General features: G+C 37.7%; 1 protein-coding gene across 1 annotated transcript in view; it reads right to left on the bottom strand.

The window, feature by feature from the left end:
* RUNDC3B (RUN domain containing 3B) overlaps positions 1-9,124 on the bottom strand; it is a 155,705-nt gene extending 146,581 nt beyond the window's left edge. The window contains exon 1 of the mRNA XM_012643498.1: positions 8,894-9,124. Within this exon, the coding sequence (XP_012498952.1) occupies positions 8,894-9,006 (113 nt within the window). The 5' untranslated portion in view covers positions 9,007-9,124. The remainder of the gene's footprint in view (positions 1-8,893) is intronic.
* Positions 9,125-15,650: the final 6,526 nt, after the last annotated feature.

Genomic DNA, 15,650 nt, shown 5'->3' with positions numbered 1-15,650 from the left:
TACTATTCTATAACCCAGGCAACAGAGTACAACTTTGTCTCAAAATAAATAAATAAATAAATAAAAGAAAGCTGTTGCAACTATATTAATAGCAGACAAAATAGACTTTAAGGCAGTGGCATTATTAGAGACAATGAGAAACAATTAATGATTACAAAGGAATCAAACTACTAAGAAGAAATCACAATTCCAAATCTGCATAAAACTAGTAATAGAGCAACAAAATATTTACAAAAAATTACGAAACTAAAAGGAGAAACAGTCAAATCTACACTGACAGAGACAGACTTTAACTCATCTCTCTTGATACCAGACAGACTAAGCATACAAAAAACTAGTAAGGATACAAAAGATATGAACAATACAATTAACACACTAGACCTAATTGACATATATAGAACATGAAATCAATAATGACAGAATATACATTCTTTTCAAATGCACATGAAATATATGTTGAAATTAGCCATATGCTGTATCACAAAACAAACATCAAAAATTTCAAAAGTTTGAAATGTTACAGAATATGTTCTCTGCACAGTGGAATTAAGTTAGAAATCAATAAAAGATATCTTAAAAACCTTCAACTGTTTGAAAGTTAAATAATGCATTTTAAATAATCCATGAATTGACAGAGAAAAGTAATAAAGCCAAAAGTTGGTTATTTGAAAAAATTAATAGAATTTATAAACACTTAGCAAGAAAAGAATGGGGAAAACAGAGATTACCAATATTAGGAAAGAAAAATAGAAAATCACTACAGATCTTTCAGATAATAATAAGATATTAAGAGGATACTGAGAAAAGCCTTAACAAAAAATTTGATAATATAAATGAAATGGGTATGTTCCTTGAAAAATTTACTGAAACTGATACAAGAAAAAATTAGAAATCTGAATTGTTCAGTATCTATTAAATAAATTGAATCTGCCACTAAAAGATTTCCCACAAAGACAATTTGCGGTTCAGATTGCTTCCCTAGTGAATTCTTCCAAACGTTTAAGAAACAAAAAATATCAATTTCACACAAACTTCTACAGAACAGAAAATGAAAAAAAAACAACTTCCCAACTTGTTTTATAAGACCAGATAATCTTAATGACAAAACCAGACAAGGACACTGGAAGGACAATTACAGACCAATTCTCCCACGAATATGTAAAAATTTCAAATAAAATATTAACTCAATGAATGCAAAGATATGTCAAAAAAGATAATACATCACAACTGTTTTTTATTCCAGAGTGGTTTAACATGTAAAAGTCAATCAATATAATTCACAAAAAAAAACAAAAAAAGGAGAGAAATCATGTTTATTTTGATAGATATCAGAAAAAGCATTTAATAATACAACATTCAGCATCCACTTATGATAAACGTTCTCAACAATCTAGAAATAAAAGGGAATTAAGAAAAATCTACTGCAAACGTCCTACTTAATCGTTAAAATTCTGAATGTTTTTTGTGACACTGTGTAAGTGGTCCTAGCCACAGCAGTAAGACAAGAAAGAAAAGGCAGAAAGATTATAAAAGGAAGAAATAAAAAAAGCAGATGACATTGCTGTGTACTTAGAAAATGAAGGAAAAAAACTGCAGAAAATCTGTTAGAATTAACAAGTAAATCTAGTAAGACTGCTAGATATAACACCAATATCTTAAAAAGGTCAAGTTTATGCTATATATCAGAAAAAAGAAAAAGAAAATTAAAAGTTTTTAATGATTTCAGGTGAATATAAAAATATACATATATGCAAGAATGAGCCTACAAAAGGCAAATACCTACATATTCAAAACTATAAAACATTCTTGAGAAAATTCCAGAATATTTAAACATATGAAGAAATATATTAGGTTCATGGGTTGCATGTAAGTCTTAAAATTGTAAAGATGACAGTTTTCCCAAAATTGATTTGTAGATTCAGTGCAAACTTAGTAAAAATCTCAGAAAAAAATTTTTAATGGAAATTGACAAGTTGTTTCTAAAATTTACCTTGCAAAAGGCCATGAACATCTAAGACAATCTTGAACAATAAGGCTAGAAAACTTATATTACCAAATACCAAGATATATTATAAAGTTATAGCTATTAAACTAGTATGATATTAGCTCAAGGATAGACAAATGGACCATGGGAACAAAAGGGAGAGTCCAGAAATAAACCCACCAATGATTTAGTCAACTGACTTAAGATAAATGTGACATGTGAGAGCAGTGGGGAAAGCATGGCCTTTCTAGTAAATTATGCTAGGTCAACTGATTTTCCTTCAGGGAAATAATCTTGACCCCTATACTTCACACTATAAATAAAAATATACTACAAATGGATTGTTGACATAAACAAAAAAAAAATCCTTCATGAAGTTTTAGAAGAAAACAGGAGAATATTTTCATTAATTTGGGGTAAGCTGACCTCTTAAATAGGTCACAATAAGCATTAACCATGAAGGAAGTTTATGGATTACTGTACATTAAAAATTTCTATTCGTCAAACACACTACAGGGTGAAAAACAAGGCTACCAAATGAAAGATATTTGCGTTACAATATATTCAACAAAACAGTCCCATACAGAATGTACAAAGAACTACACATCAAACAAAAAGTCAGAGACCCCAGTTGGTAAGTGACTTGAAATATTATTTTACAAAAGAATATCTCCAAATTGTCAATAGACTTATGAAAAGGTGCTTGACTTCATTCATTATCATTATCAAAGAAATGCAAATCGAAATCACCATGTGACACTCCAACAAACATAACAGAAGGGTTAAAATGAAACGCAGAAAATTTCAAGGTTTATTGAGGATGTGGAACAAACGGAATTTTCATACACTGCTCACTGGTGCATACGTAAATTGGTACATCTCTTTTGGAAAACTGTTGTCACTATACATGCCATATGACTCAGCAATTCCACTCCTAGCTATATACCTGCCAGAAATACATACACTATATTTACCAAAATACATATCATGAATATTCAATTAGTAGTAGTGCAAACGTAGAAACACCTCAAGTGTCCATTAGCGGTAAAATGGGAAAATTGTATATGCATTCAATGGAATAAGATATAGCAATGAAAACGAATAAACTACAGCAACGTGCAACATAAAGGATGAATCTCACAAACATTATGTTAAGCAAAATATGCTAAACACAAAAGGGTACATACTATATTATTCCATTCATTTTAAATTCAAGAAAGGGAAAAATAAGCCATGGTGTTGAAAATCAGGATAGTAGTTATACCCTTAATGGAGTAGCAACTGGAAGAAAGCAAGAAGGAGGTCTCTGGGTATTTGAATAATGTTCTTTTTCTTGATCTGGTTTCTAGTTACAACATTGTGTCCTCTTGCAAAAAATTCATGGAGCTGTACACTTACATTATGTGTGCTTTTCTGTAAGGAAATTATAAGTGAATAAAAATTTATATTAAAAATGTGGGGGCAGCCAGGAGCTATGGCTCACACCTGTCATCCTAGCACTCTGGGAGGCTGAGGCGGTAGGATCACTTGAGGTCAGGAGTTGGAGACAAGCCTGAGCAAGAGCTAGATGTCATCTCTACTAAAAATACAGAAATTAGCCAGGCGTGGTGGTGCATGCCTGTAGTCCCAGCTACTGGGGAGGTGGAGGCAGGAACATCACTTTTGCCGAGGAGTATGATGTTGCAGTGAGCTATGATGCACTCTATCCCAGGTAAGAGTGCAAGACCCTGTCTCGGAAAAAAAAAAAAAAAAAGTGTGGGCATAGTGGAGCTAGGAATAAGGCTAAATGTGTTATTTACCATGATCTACATGTCTTGTAGATGTTGGCTACAGACTGAACACTAAGATTTCCAACAGTTTTATGAGAAAAAGATAAAGTTGTCAGTTACGCATTCATTTATGTCCAGTAGATATAAATAGATCACTTGCCTAGAAATACAATTGTTGGCACTAAAATCAAATATTTCTCACAGAAGTCTTCACACAAGAAGCCATTTTTAGACATAATAAATAATGTTCGTGACAATAACTTCAAGACCTCTGTGATTGCTTCTTATTATGACCCTCAATCTAGGCTGATGGAATCTTACCAATACATAACTGGGTAAAAGCAACTGGGGAACAGGAGAGCACAGAGCAATGCAGTCTACATACACAGCTGCTCTCTGATAATTTGGACTGAACCAGTAACATATTTTATAAACCTGTTAAGAGTGAATAGAAGAGTAGATAAGCTTCAAACATTCCCCCTTGAATATTATCTCTCAACTGAACTTTTGATATGTATCAAGCAGCAAGGAAGTTAAAATAAATATCCCCTAGTAAATGCCTAGGTGACAGCTGTGCTCTGTTGTCAATTAATATGAACCCAGTTCAGCTTTTGTGAATGCTGAAAAGTCTACCTAGGACTAACAGCTGAAAAGATCATATTACCTCCATTGTGAGCACTTACTAATAGGGCACGGAGAATTCTTAGAAATGATACTGAACTTGCTCCAAAACTATTAATATATAACTAATGTTGATCAAAAATCTCAACCCAAAGTTCTACTACACATAGAATGACTAAAAGAGCTTTATCCAAAAATATTATAATCACTACAGCCAAGGTATGAACAGACTTAAGAAGCCTACTCAAGCAAATAGTAACAAGAAAAGTGAGTCACTGAATTTAAAATTACTCAAAGGATTATGGTATAGTTTGGATATAGTTTGTTTGTTCCCACCAAATATCATGTTGAAGTTTGATCCCCAACGTGTCAGTGTTGGGAGGTGGGGCCTTGTGGGAGGGGTCTGGGTAAATGGGGCAGATCCCTCACGAATGCTTGGTGCCATTCTCAGGCATTGAGTGAGTTCTCCCTCTAGTGAGACAGGGGCAATGAATTAGTTTCCCAGAAAGTGGGTTGTTATAAAGCCAGGACACCCCCTTGGCGTTTAGTCCCTCTTCGCATACGCCTGCTTCCCCTTTGATCTTCTCCACCGTGTTTTGATGCAGCACAAAAGTCCTCACCAGAAGCCCAGCCGATGGCAGCTCCATGCTTCTTATACAGCCTTCAGAACTGTGAGCTAAATAAATTTCTTTTCTTTATAAATTACCCAGCCTCAGGTATTCCTTTGTAGCAACACAAAGCACACTAAGACATTCTATATTGCCAATAATATTCAGTTACACTTCACATATGCTATGTAGTCTTTTAAAGAAGGTAGGGAAACGTGTATTATTTTTTTAAAAGCAACTCATCCAAAATGTTTTAAATATTACTTATTGTGGCTTAAATTCGAGCACTTAAATCAGAAGCTTCAGTTACACAGAAGATGGCACTCCACAATAAATGCTGAGTAAAGTACAGTGGATGGAACAATTTTAAGCTTAACTCAAACATTAGTTACATAGAAAATATGACCTCCTCATTCCCTGAAGACACTAGAAAAATGGGGTGTGAATGTAATTTGAAATAATATTCAAGTTCTGAAATAATATCTTGACCTATAAAAAACTAAGACAATGTACATAAGTACTTTAACTGCAAAATCATTTGTCTCCAGCCCACTTATCACACTATCTCCTTAAATCTCTCTCGTTAGTCCTTTCTATCCACAAAACTGAAAAATTATGACTTTTTGTGGGGAGTTTCTCTTAAAGTATTGATTCAAAAGTTTGACAAATGTTATATTATTTATGCATATATATTTAACATTTATATTTTAATAACATGCTCGTAAGATATTATTAATCCACAGAAAGAGAATCTAGAATCCTCTGCCAACAGAACTAAAGTCAAACGAATACAAACCATGAAGCTTAAAAAGGACAAAAAGATGACTGATACTTGATTTTCCATGGATGAAAAACTCAAGTTAAAAAATGTGAAGGACTTTAACAATTTAATTTTTCAAAGTTCTAAATGATAGAGAATGTGCAGGGAAAATACTAGTTGGTGTTCAGAGCCAAAGTCAGTGTATGACTATTTTGGAGTTGAGTGTGGAAGATTTAGAGTCCTCAGATGACCTACTTTCTCTTCACCACAATCTGTGAAAAAATATGATAAAATAGGACTTATTTGCTGAAATAAGTACCATACAAATATTTTTAGTCTACAATATTTAAGTGTTCACTGGGGAAAAAAACTGATGAAATAATTACATATACATACACAATCACAGTGCACCAAAATTCAATTCAGCTCTTTTCCTGACTGTCCTACCTAACCAAATAGTCCAATTTCAAAGTTCAAAACAGTAACAATATTGTACTTGTAAACAGCTTTCAACCTGAAAAATTGTGTTCTTATGTAAGGCTTTAAACCTATACTGAGAATATGTCTTAATTGCTTAAGGGATAAGGAAAAGTATTACTGTTTAAATATTAGTATTAATAGGTACACTAGAACGATATACGGTGGTGGGATTTTGTTTTGGTTTGTAAACTGATTTTTCCAGAACATCAGTAGAGAATCACAAAATGGGAAGGCACAGTTCAAAATGTTTTTTATTTTACAGAGAAAAATGCACATTCACATCTACCTACTATAAACGTATATCTACTACTATTACCCTGCTCATATTTGGAAAAATTCAAAACCAAATATTAACACATTTTTCTTGAAGACCATTATTTATTTTAGGGCTATCACTGAAGATTACCAATGATCTCGTCCAGCACTATTTTACAGATAAAACTAAAAAATGAGAAGGTTGCATGGCTTGTTAAAGGGCACACTAGTTAAATGACAAAGCCCACTTAAAACCCATTTATATTTCTACTAAACCAACTTCTTCCTAACTTAAATATCAAATCATCTCTGATTTGAGATATAAAAATTAAAAAATGAATTCATAAGACACATGGGCAAGAGACCCAGGGTTTGGTGATCCTAAAAAGTAGCATAAATGCATAAATACTTCTTTGTTCGTTTTCCTGAATTCATGGTGGGACTACTTAAAAGTACAAATGACACATAATGACTTTTTTTTCAAAAAGTAAAAGTCATTTAGATAGAGCCTAACAAATATACCCCATTACTAGACATGGATAATTTATATACATCATCAACTATCTGGACATGAAGAACAGCCTTAATATCCACATAAATAACTACGCAAATTAAAATCTAAGCCAGAAATTGAAAGTTACTTTAGCTACTATACTAAATCTATGTGTAAACTGTAACAAAAGTCAGCATATATTCATTTTGCAATAGAAAACAATAATTATAGAAATAATAATAATGAAAATACAACTAGCCCAGGTAACTGTCTATGCAAATCAGTGTAATGTTACTGGAATTTCTTCAAGATAGGTAAAAATTTAATTTAAATAAAGTTGAAATACAAATCCCTTTCTTCTCCTCAAACTGTCTATGGTAGGGTGCAAATGAACAGTTCATGATCTAACACCAGCCAAGACAAAAACGAAGAAGCAAAAGGAATAGTACCCACAACTGAATTTATTCACTTATTAGTATTTATTGAGTGTCAGATGCTATACTGCGAAGAATCTGAAAAAGACCAAGCAAAAAGCAGACGAGATCACTGTCCTTGTAGAGTTTAACTCTGATGGAGCTTTGTGAAACATTTTACCTCGAGAATCACTGTGTATGTTGGAACTATCTCCATGTTTTTTTTTAAAAAAAAGTAATTCTTTTTAATATCTGGAAATTATAGTTAAGAAAATTAGCCTTATTGTTCTATTTACCTAACTTTAAAAATTGCCTAAATTTAAGAAAATTTAATAAAGCCTAATTCCCTCAAGAAGTTGTATCCTAGACAGAACAAATAGTAAATTAAGATTCCGTATTACTTTACTATTTAAAACTCAGTGCCATAACTGTCAATGAGGCAGATCTGCCTGCTAGAGAGACGAACATTTGTAATAATCCAAGTTAAAAAACAAAAAGTCACTTAAAGTTATTGAATATAAGTCCTAATAGAAATATCTGTATTTTTACTTAAGATGCTAGACATATTTTTACACAAAGGGAAACCAGAAAAAAAACCCATTCAGATATAAATTGCAAAGGAGGAAAAGGTTTCATAATCCTCTGATTCTTAGAGGATTATCAGCAGCTAATGATTCCCGGGGTTTGATAGAACAGTAATTTTAAAACATCTAAATCCTTCAGAGAAGTTCCTAAGAAATGGATGCCTAGGATTTCAATTTTTCTTAGGACCTAGATATAAGAAAGAAAATAGATCAGTATATTAAAAAAAAAAAACAGTTATGTCTGAACACCAGGCTTATTATACATAGCAATTATCCCTTTATAAAGTAAGGGAATACTACATTTATAGTTAGAACACATTTAAGGAAAGGCAGACCTTAAAATAAATAAATCATTGACAGAAAAACCAGGTATCCTCCACAGTCCCACTCAATAACTGCAGAAACAGCACTAGCACTGTAGTTTAGAAGTGGATAGTACACACGTGTACACACACACACAGAGAGGCTGGCGTGTAGCAGGCACTCAATATTTCTGGAATAAAATGTCTGAAGATAAATGTAAACAAGCCAAAACAACGAAATGCACTCCGATTTGAGGGCAACACAGTAAATAATCACAGTAATGACTACTTTACCTAAAGCTGGCTGACAGTTTAATATGCACTAAATGAATGAGTTCTTCCTCCAGGCCCTCCTGTTTTACTCTGGCATTAGACTATACATTCAAAACAAATCCTCCCCCAGCCCCGCCCCAAGCCCTACCCTCGGGTGCCTCCAGCACTGGAACTAATGGGAAGTCCAGGGCCTCAGCGGTGCCTAACCTCAGGCCCTTCTCCCACTCGCAGCGTGGCACAGGCGGCGGGCACACCCCGTAGTCCCCGGGACCCCCAGGGACCCGCGCACACGCCCAGAGCTCTCAGCCCGCGGCGCCGACGGCCCCCTCCCCTCGCCCTGGGCCGCCGTACCTGCATACGGTGATCAGGTTCCTCCTCTCCACCGCAGCATTGCGGGCGCTCAGGCTCTTCTTGCCGCCGCCGCCGCGGCTCCCGCTCAGACCCCCCGGGCTCCGGGAGGCCATAGCGGGCTGACCTCCGCGCCCCCTTTGTCTCGTGCGACCCTGCACGCCCCCTCCCAACACCTGCTTGCCTGGGCTCTCGCTCGGTACGCGACAGCGGAGGCACGGTAAGGATGTAGGGAAGGAGCGGGGAGGAAGGGAGGGTGTGCAAGACAGCCGGAGACTAGCGCCCCGGGGCTGACGGCTCCCCTCGGCGCCCCAGCGCCACACACGCACGCGCTCGCGCGCACACACGCACGCACCACCTCTGCCCTCCCGCGCGCCGCCGGCCGCTGGGCGGCGCGTGCAGGTCGGCGTCGGGCGCTTCCCTACTTCCCTGGGGACCGTGACAGCCAGCGCGCGCTCAAGCCGGCTGGCCCCACACACCCAACCGCTTACACTCGGCAGCAACTCGCGCCCCAGTCGGGACCGCAGCGGCGAAGCCCGGGGCCTCGCCCGCGCCGCCCCGCCCTCCCTGCGCCTATCGGAGCAATGCTGCACCAGCTGGAGCCAATTGCAGCGCGCGAGAGGCGGGGTCGGCCGCGCGGCCCTTTTAAAGCAACGTGCTCGAGCACCGCCCCGACGCGTGGGCAGCTGTCAAGACGCCGGGCTCGTTCTCGCCGCCGGCGTGTTGGAGCCAGTCGCCACGCAGGGATTGTGGGATGCGGGGCTCGAGAGTGCTCGGAGCCGATGACAAGCCCTTTCCTGGAGCCAAGTTTTAACGGCTGATCCCCAGTCTCGTGGCTTCCGTTAGCTTCCGTGCGGAGAATGCAGCCGCGCCTGCGCCCGCACCGTACCCTGAGCCAGACAACCAAGAAGGGAGGGGGCCTTCCTTTTGTCTAACGCCTTCTCGGAGCCTGATAAACAGCTACACAATGGCCTGCAGAATATCCCTGAGGCGTCTGGTGGCGGGATTTCTTGACCCTCCACCAACGTCGCCCTCACTGCAGCCTCCAGCACTGCCTGCAACCGGCACTGACCGCGGAAGAACGAGCGCGGTGCGAGTGTACCATCTTCTAGCGTCTTGGGCAATGGAATGGGTTGGGTGGCGAGATGGGCAGTGAGCTTAGGGGCAATTCGGCTTTTGCCGGGCTGGCTGCTGCCTTAGAAAGGCCTGGAGCGCCGCCCTCCATGCCCGTGTTCGGTAGCGCCCACTTTGCAGAGCTTCTCCGCCACGCCTCCTGCCTTACCTGCGAGAGGGTCCCCACTTCAGCCCACGACCTCTGGCGCTCACCTAAGCCTGCTGTTTACCTCCCCTCGCGTCAATATGCCCAGATTTTAGAGTGAAATCCTTAATGACTACGACCCCTATAGTACCTAACAGTGCTGTGCGTAGAACAGGTTCTCAATAAATGTCCCTTGAATTTAATTTGAAGTCGTATTTGGCATTATTTTTACTGAAATTTCACAATTTTAATGGCTCCAAAATCCATATAACTTCCACCTTTGGTTTTGAAGTTTCCGTCGACGAATGTCACGGAATATATAGTTTAGTGTAGATATCTCTGTACTTACATATTGTACACAGTAATACAAGAAGTACTGTTACTCTATATTGGATGCTTTTAAAAGAGTTTTGTATAATAAAGCTGTAGGTTGGTAATTTCTGAGGTTTTTGAAATTTAAAAATTTCTGTTTAAAATCATCAGGGCAGAGACTCATCTCTTTCAGCTACCAAGTCTAAACACAGTAGAATAAAAATCTATGTGGGGGAAAAAGATCTGTCTTAACTAATTTACTGTAATAGCCACACATTAAAATTTTAAGAAAATAATTTAGACTTTAAACTTTATCTTTCATATTAATAAAATCAGGGGACTCTTCCATATGTGGGTGTTTATGGCTAGTCAGCAAGCTTGTTCCTGAATATTTCTTAACTGCTCTACTATGACATAGAGACTTGTAAGGAGGCTTCCCCCTCTGGGAGCTACAACTAAAATCATGTCTTCTTGCTAGTGCAACTACTATTAATTCAGAAATAGCCATCAGGATGGCTACCAGCTATGCAGGCAGTCGGAGCAAAATATTTACACTGGCAATGACAATACTACTCAAATTAACATTGCTATTGTTTAACCACAGATCAAAACTGCATAGGGAGGAGTGGAAAGCCATTAGATATCAAGAAAATTCCTGGACACCCATGTTTGATATGTCCTGAAGGAGGGAGAGAACACATATGACTCTGAAGCATTTATCAAGAAGACAGAAGTGAAAGGTCCTGTGAGAATAAGGAAAGTAAGATGTTATTCTCAAAATTGGATTTCTAGCCCCCAGTATACTTTCATGCTATTTGTACTGTGAACTCTCACTGAAAATTTAGTAAAACTCCATCTTAAATGATTAATTAGGTAATAATGTTATTTTTCAAATGCTACTTTCAGGAGGATTCAGTTGACATGTTTAGTACTTGCTTAACAAGATTTTGCCACAAGACAAGCATTTTTTTTTAATTTTTTGCATGCATGTACAGCATGTCGTTAAACAGCCACATGGGGGCCTTATTTGATAAAGATTTTTCTCACTTATCCTGAGCAGTATGTCCTGGGTCTCTTTCTTTCTCTAGATTACTAATCTGGAGATTACTACTCAATTATATCCATTACAAAGTATAATACTACTATAAAGCCCCATGAGTTTTCACACTACATTTTGAACTTCTTTTGGCATCTATTTCAATTCTGTATTTTATTTATTCAAGCATTTGTACAAAGGTATAATTTTCTTTTACATTCAGAGATGTAAAAAGATTCACAATAAAAATTATGAAAAAAGTAGATGCCTAATTTAACTATAGGAATTCTGCAGAACCAAATGGGCAGATCATACCCATTCACCATTTTCCCCACCTCCTCCTCATCATCAAAAAAGACAAAATTACATGTGTAATTTGTAATGATAATATATAAAATTCCCTCAAATATAGAATGTTGTAAGTCAGACATTACCAAAGCATAGTTTATTTTAGTCTCAAAGAAGTGAACTTTCTAAGAATGCCACAAACCCAATAGCCGGTATACAAGAGATTAGAAAAAAAAATGGATGGGCTAAAACAAATATATAACCCAAATGAGCTCATATCCCATTCCCGTGAGCTCAGTGCCCCTCCCCTTGTACACATACTCATCCCCACCTATGGCCTCATCAATAAACTTGTGCAGGTTTGCTTCTTATCTCTTAAATGAAGGAAGCAGCGTATATGGTTTACTCAGCTCTTTTCAGACCAATTCTACCTGTCATTATCACGAGGCTATATAATAGCTTTTAGCTCTGCCCTTCGTGAATTATGTAACCTTGGGGAAATCACACAATTTCCGTGTACTTCAGTTTTCTGATCTCCAAGGTTGGGATAACGATAGTACCTATTTCACTATTTCATAGGATTTGGGGGAAGATAAAATGAGTAACAAACAAAGCTCTTAAAACAGGGCTTGGTGTATAGCAAGTGCTGCAAAAGTGTTAGGTATTATCATTGATTGTTATTCCTAGAAAAGGCACCTGAACATCGAGTCTGGTGACAGTTAGTGTCTCTGAAGACTACTTGGCTAGGCAAGGGCTTCATAAATTTGATCTTAACATTGTTTTTGTTTGTTTGTTTAACACAAGAAATTCTATCAGTTCCAGATTTGACAAAACTCATCTATCCTATCACTCCTTATCACATATCTCCTCTTCTTCTTCTTCATAGTCTTACAACAAATGCTCTGCCATTTTCAGGTTTGCCCAAAAGGGTAATTTGAATTATCTTTGTCCATTTTTTTTTCTTTTTATTTTTGAGACAGGGTCTTGCTCAGGCTGGTGGAGTGCTGTGGCACAATCACAGCTCGCTGCAACCTCGAAAACTGCTGGGCTAATGTGATCCTCTTACCTCAGCCTCCTAAGTAGCTGAGACTATAGGCATGCACCACCACACCCAGCTAATTTTTTAAATTTATTGTAGAGATGGGGTCTCGCTATGTTGCCCAGGCTTATCTTGAACTCCTGGCCTCAAGCAATCCTCCCACCTTGGCCTCCCAAATTGCTGGGATTATAGATATGAGCTACCGCTCCCAGCCTGTCCTTTTCTTATGTACACTCACCTCGTTTAAGATGTCCAAGGCCTCATAATGCAGAAGTCACAATAAACTAGTAATAGCTCAGGGTATGCTCAAATTTATGTTGTCTTACTCCAAGTAATATTATAGATGATGCCATTTTGGATATAAATAACTCTCAGGTGCATAATTTTAGAGGGTAGATGTTTATTATTTTATACCATTACCATAAAATCATATTTTATGTTAAAATCTATCTTAAAACATGTTATACATACACTAGGCAATAGCTATAGAGGTATAAATTATACTTTTCATTTACTATGAACATACTCATTAATGAAGCCATGCACAGGTTTAATTGGTAGGCTTTTTCTCAATGCTCACTTCTTGATCTTCTGAATCCCCCATCCCCCTCAATGGAAAAGATTTTGTGCATCTTTACTTTCTGTAGTTTGTATTCAAAAATCAGTTTTTTTCCCATATAAAATTAGATTAAATGTGTCTTTCAAACTTAACAACCCCTGGAGATTCCGATATGACTTCTTGCCCTCCATCTCCTTCCTCCTTTGATAACTTCTTACTAATAGGCTATTTTAACAATTTTATCACTCACATCTACCTATTATGTTATGACGGCATTTAAAGCCTTCGGCAATCCTGTTGGTGCTACCTTCAAAATATATACAGAATCTAAGCACTTCTCATTACTCCTGCTGCTACTCCCTTGGGCTCACCTGGATCACTGGAACAGCTTCCCAGCTGGCTTTCTGTTTCTACCTTTGGCCCCCTACAATCTGATTTCCATGTAGCAGCCAGAGTGATGAGATTATGTTACTTACTCCTCTGTGTCAAACTCTCCGGTGGTTTTCTCTCCCTCAGAGTAAAAGTCAAACTCCAAAGATGGCTTACAGGCCCTCCAGATCTAACTACATGTCACATGTCTGACATCATTTCCTACTGCTCTTCCTCCTTGGCCACTCTGCTCCAGTCACACTGGCTTCCTGCTGCTCCTTGGACATAACAGTTATGCTCTTACCCCAGCCTTTGCACTGCTGTACCTCAGATACCAGCAGGGCTTATTCTCTTACTTCCTTCAGGTCAGCTACTGAGGCGCCCTATTTAAATTGCTAGCCCCTTTCATCTGAATTCCTTCCTTCTTCGTCTCTATTGCACTTACCACCCTCTCAATACTGTACGTTTCACTCACTTATTTGTTCATTTTCTATCTTCCCTCACTAAGCTGTAAACTCCATCAGGGCAAAAATTGTGTTTAATTCACTGACATAGACCACTGCTTGACATACAATAGATGTTTAATTATTATTTTTTTAAACAGTGAAACTAGTCTCAGCTTTCTTTTTCAACTTTATCTCTCTTTTTTTTCATTCACTCATCATTTATTAAATACTTATATTCTACGTATTATGGTGGGATTACAAAAACGAGTAAGACAGCCTCTTCCCTCAAAGTGCACAGAGACTAGAAGACATAAATATGTAAACCAATAGCTACAACACATTAATAAGTACTCTCGTAATGTAAGCACGTGCGTGATACATTGGAACATCAAAGGGGGCATATTAGTTTTACTTGAGCACTGGAGGTGGGAAAAGGAGGACTTGCCCAGTAGGAGCTCACCGAGATGACTTTGGGAAGAACATTTAAGTGTAGGGGTTCAGCATGAGCAAAGTCTGGTGTGTGAAAGAACATGGTGGCTATTGGAGCTACAGCTGGGTAGGTAACACTGGAGCACAGCTGGCAAGAGAGAAGACCAAAAAGAGTAACAGAGGCCAGAATTCAAAAGCCCTTGTGTATCATGAACAGGATTTTGGATTGTACCCTTTAGGCAGTGGGTGTCACTAAAAAGTTTTAGTCAGGAAAGTATCATGGTCAGATTTGTTTTTCTAGAAAACTTAGAAAAGAGAGTGGTGGCAATATGGAATTTGAGTGGGAAGAAATGGAAATCCAAGGCCAGGAGTCAAATGGGTGGATTATTTTAGAATAACTCCTCATTTTTTTCCTTCTTCCTTCCTAGGCCTCTTGTTAACTCTCAGTGGACTAAACATACAACCCAACCTTATTCATTCATTAATTGAACCCATATTGATGAAGGGTTCAATTAATGCACCCTATTCTGTGCATAGGCTTTTGGGGATTATAGAAATGAACAAGATAGACATGAATTTATAGTGTAGTGGGAGAGACAGGAAACAAAGTAATAAAGATAAAAGGCAAAAAAAAAAAAAGAAAACCCCAGTCATTATTATAAGTATGTAAACAGGCTGACTCAACACATCCCAGTTTATTTTAGATTACAACACTCTTTTTACTCAATGAACATTCACCTTGAAGAATATCTTTATTCGATCTGATGCTTTCTGATGCAAGGTTAGAAACCGAAATGCAATAAACTAGAAAATGTTGTAATCTATAATATATAAAAATCAGCCAAGTTTTTTTCCATTCATCATATTATAATCATTTTTTGGTCTAGGGTAGAGAACTAGCTTCACAAAGTAAAAAAAAAAAAAAATTATTAAAACATGTAGAATTGTTTGGTCAAAATGAAGAACAAGCAAATAGAGGATATTAAATATTGTCGTGAACCCAAAAGATAATTTAACAGAAGTC

This window comes from Propithecus coquereli, unplaced genomic scaffold (assembly GCF_000956105.1).
Source record: "Propithecus coquereli isolate 6110/MARCELLA unplaced genomic scaffold, Pcoq_1.0 Scaffold199, whole genome shotgun sequence".
NCBI lineage: Eukaryota > Metazoa > Chordata > Mammalia > Primates > Indriidae > Propithecus > Propithecus coquereli.
This window is presented reverse-complemented; position numbering and strand designations above follow the sequence as displayed.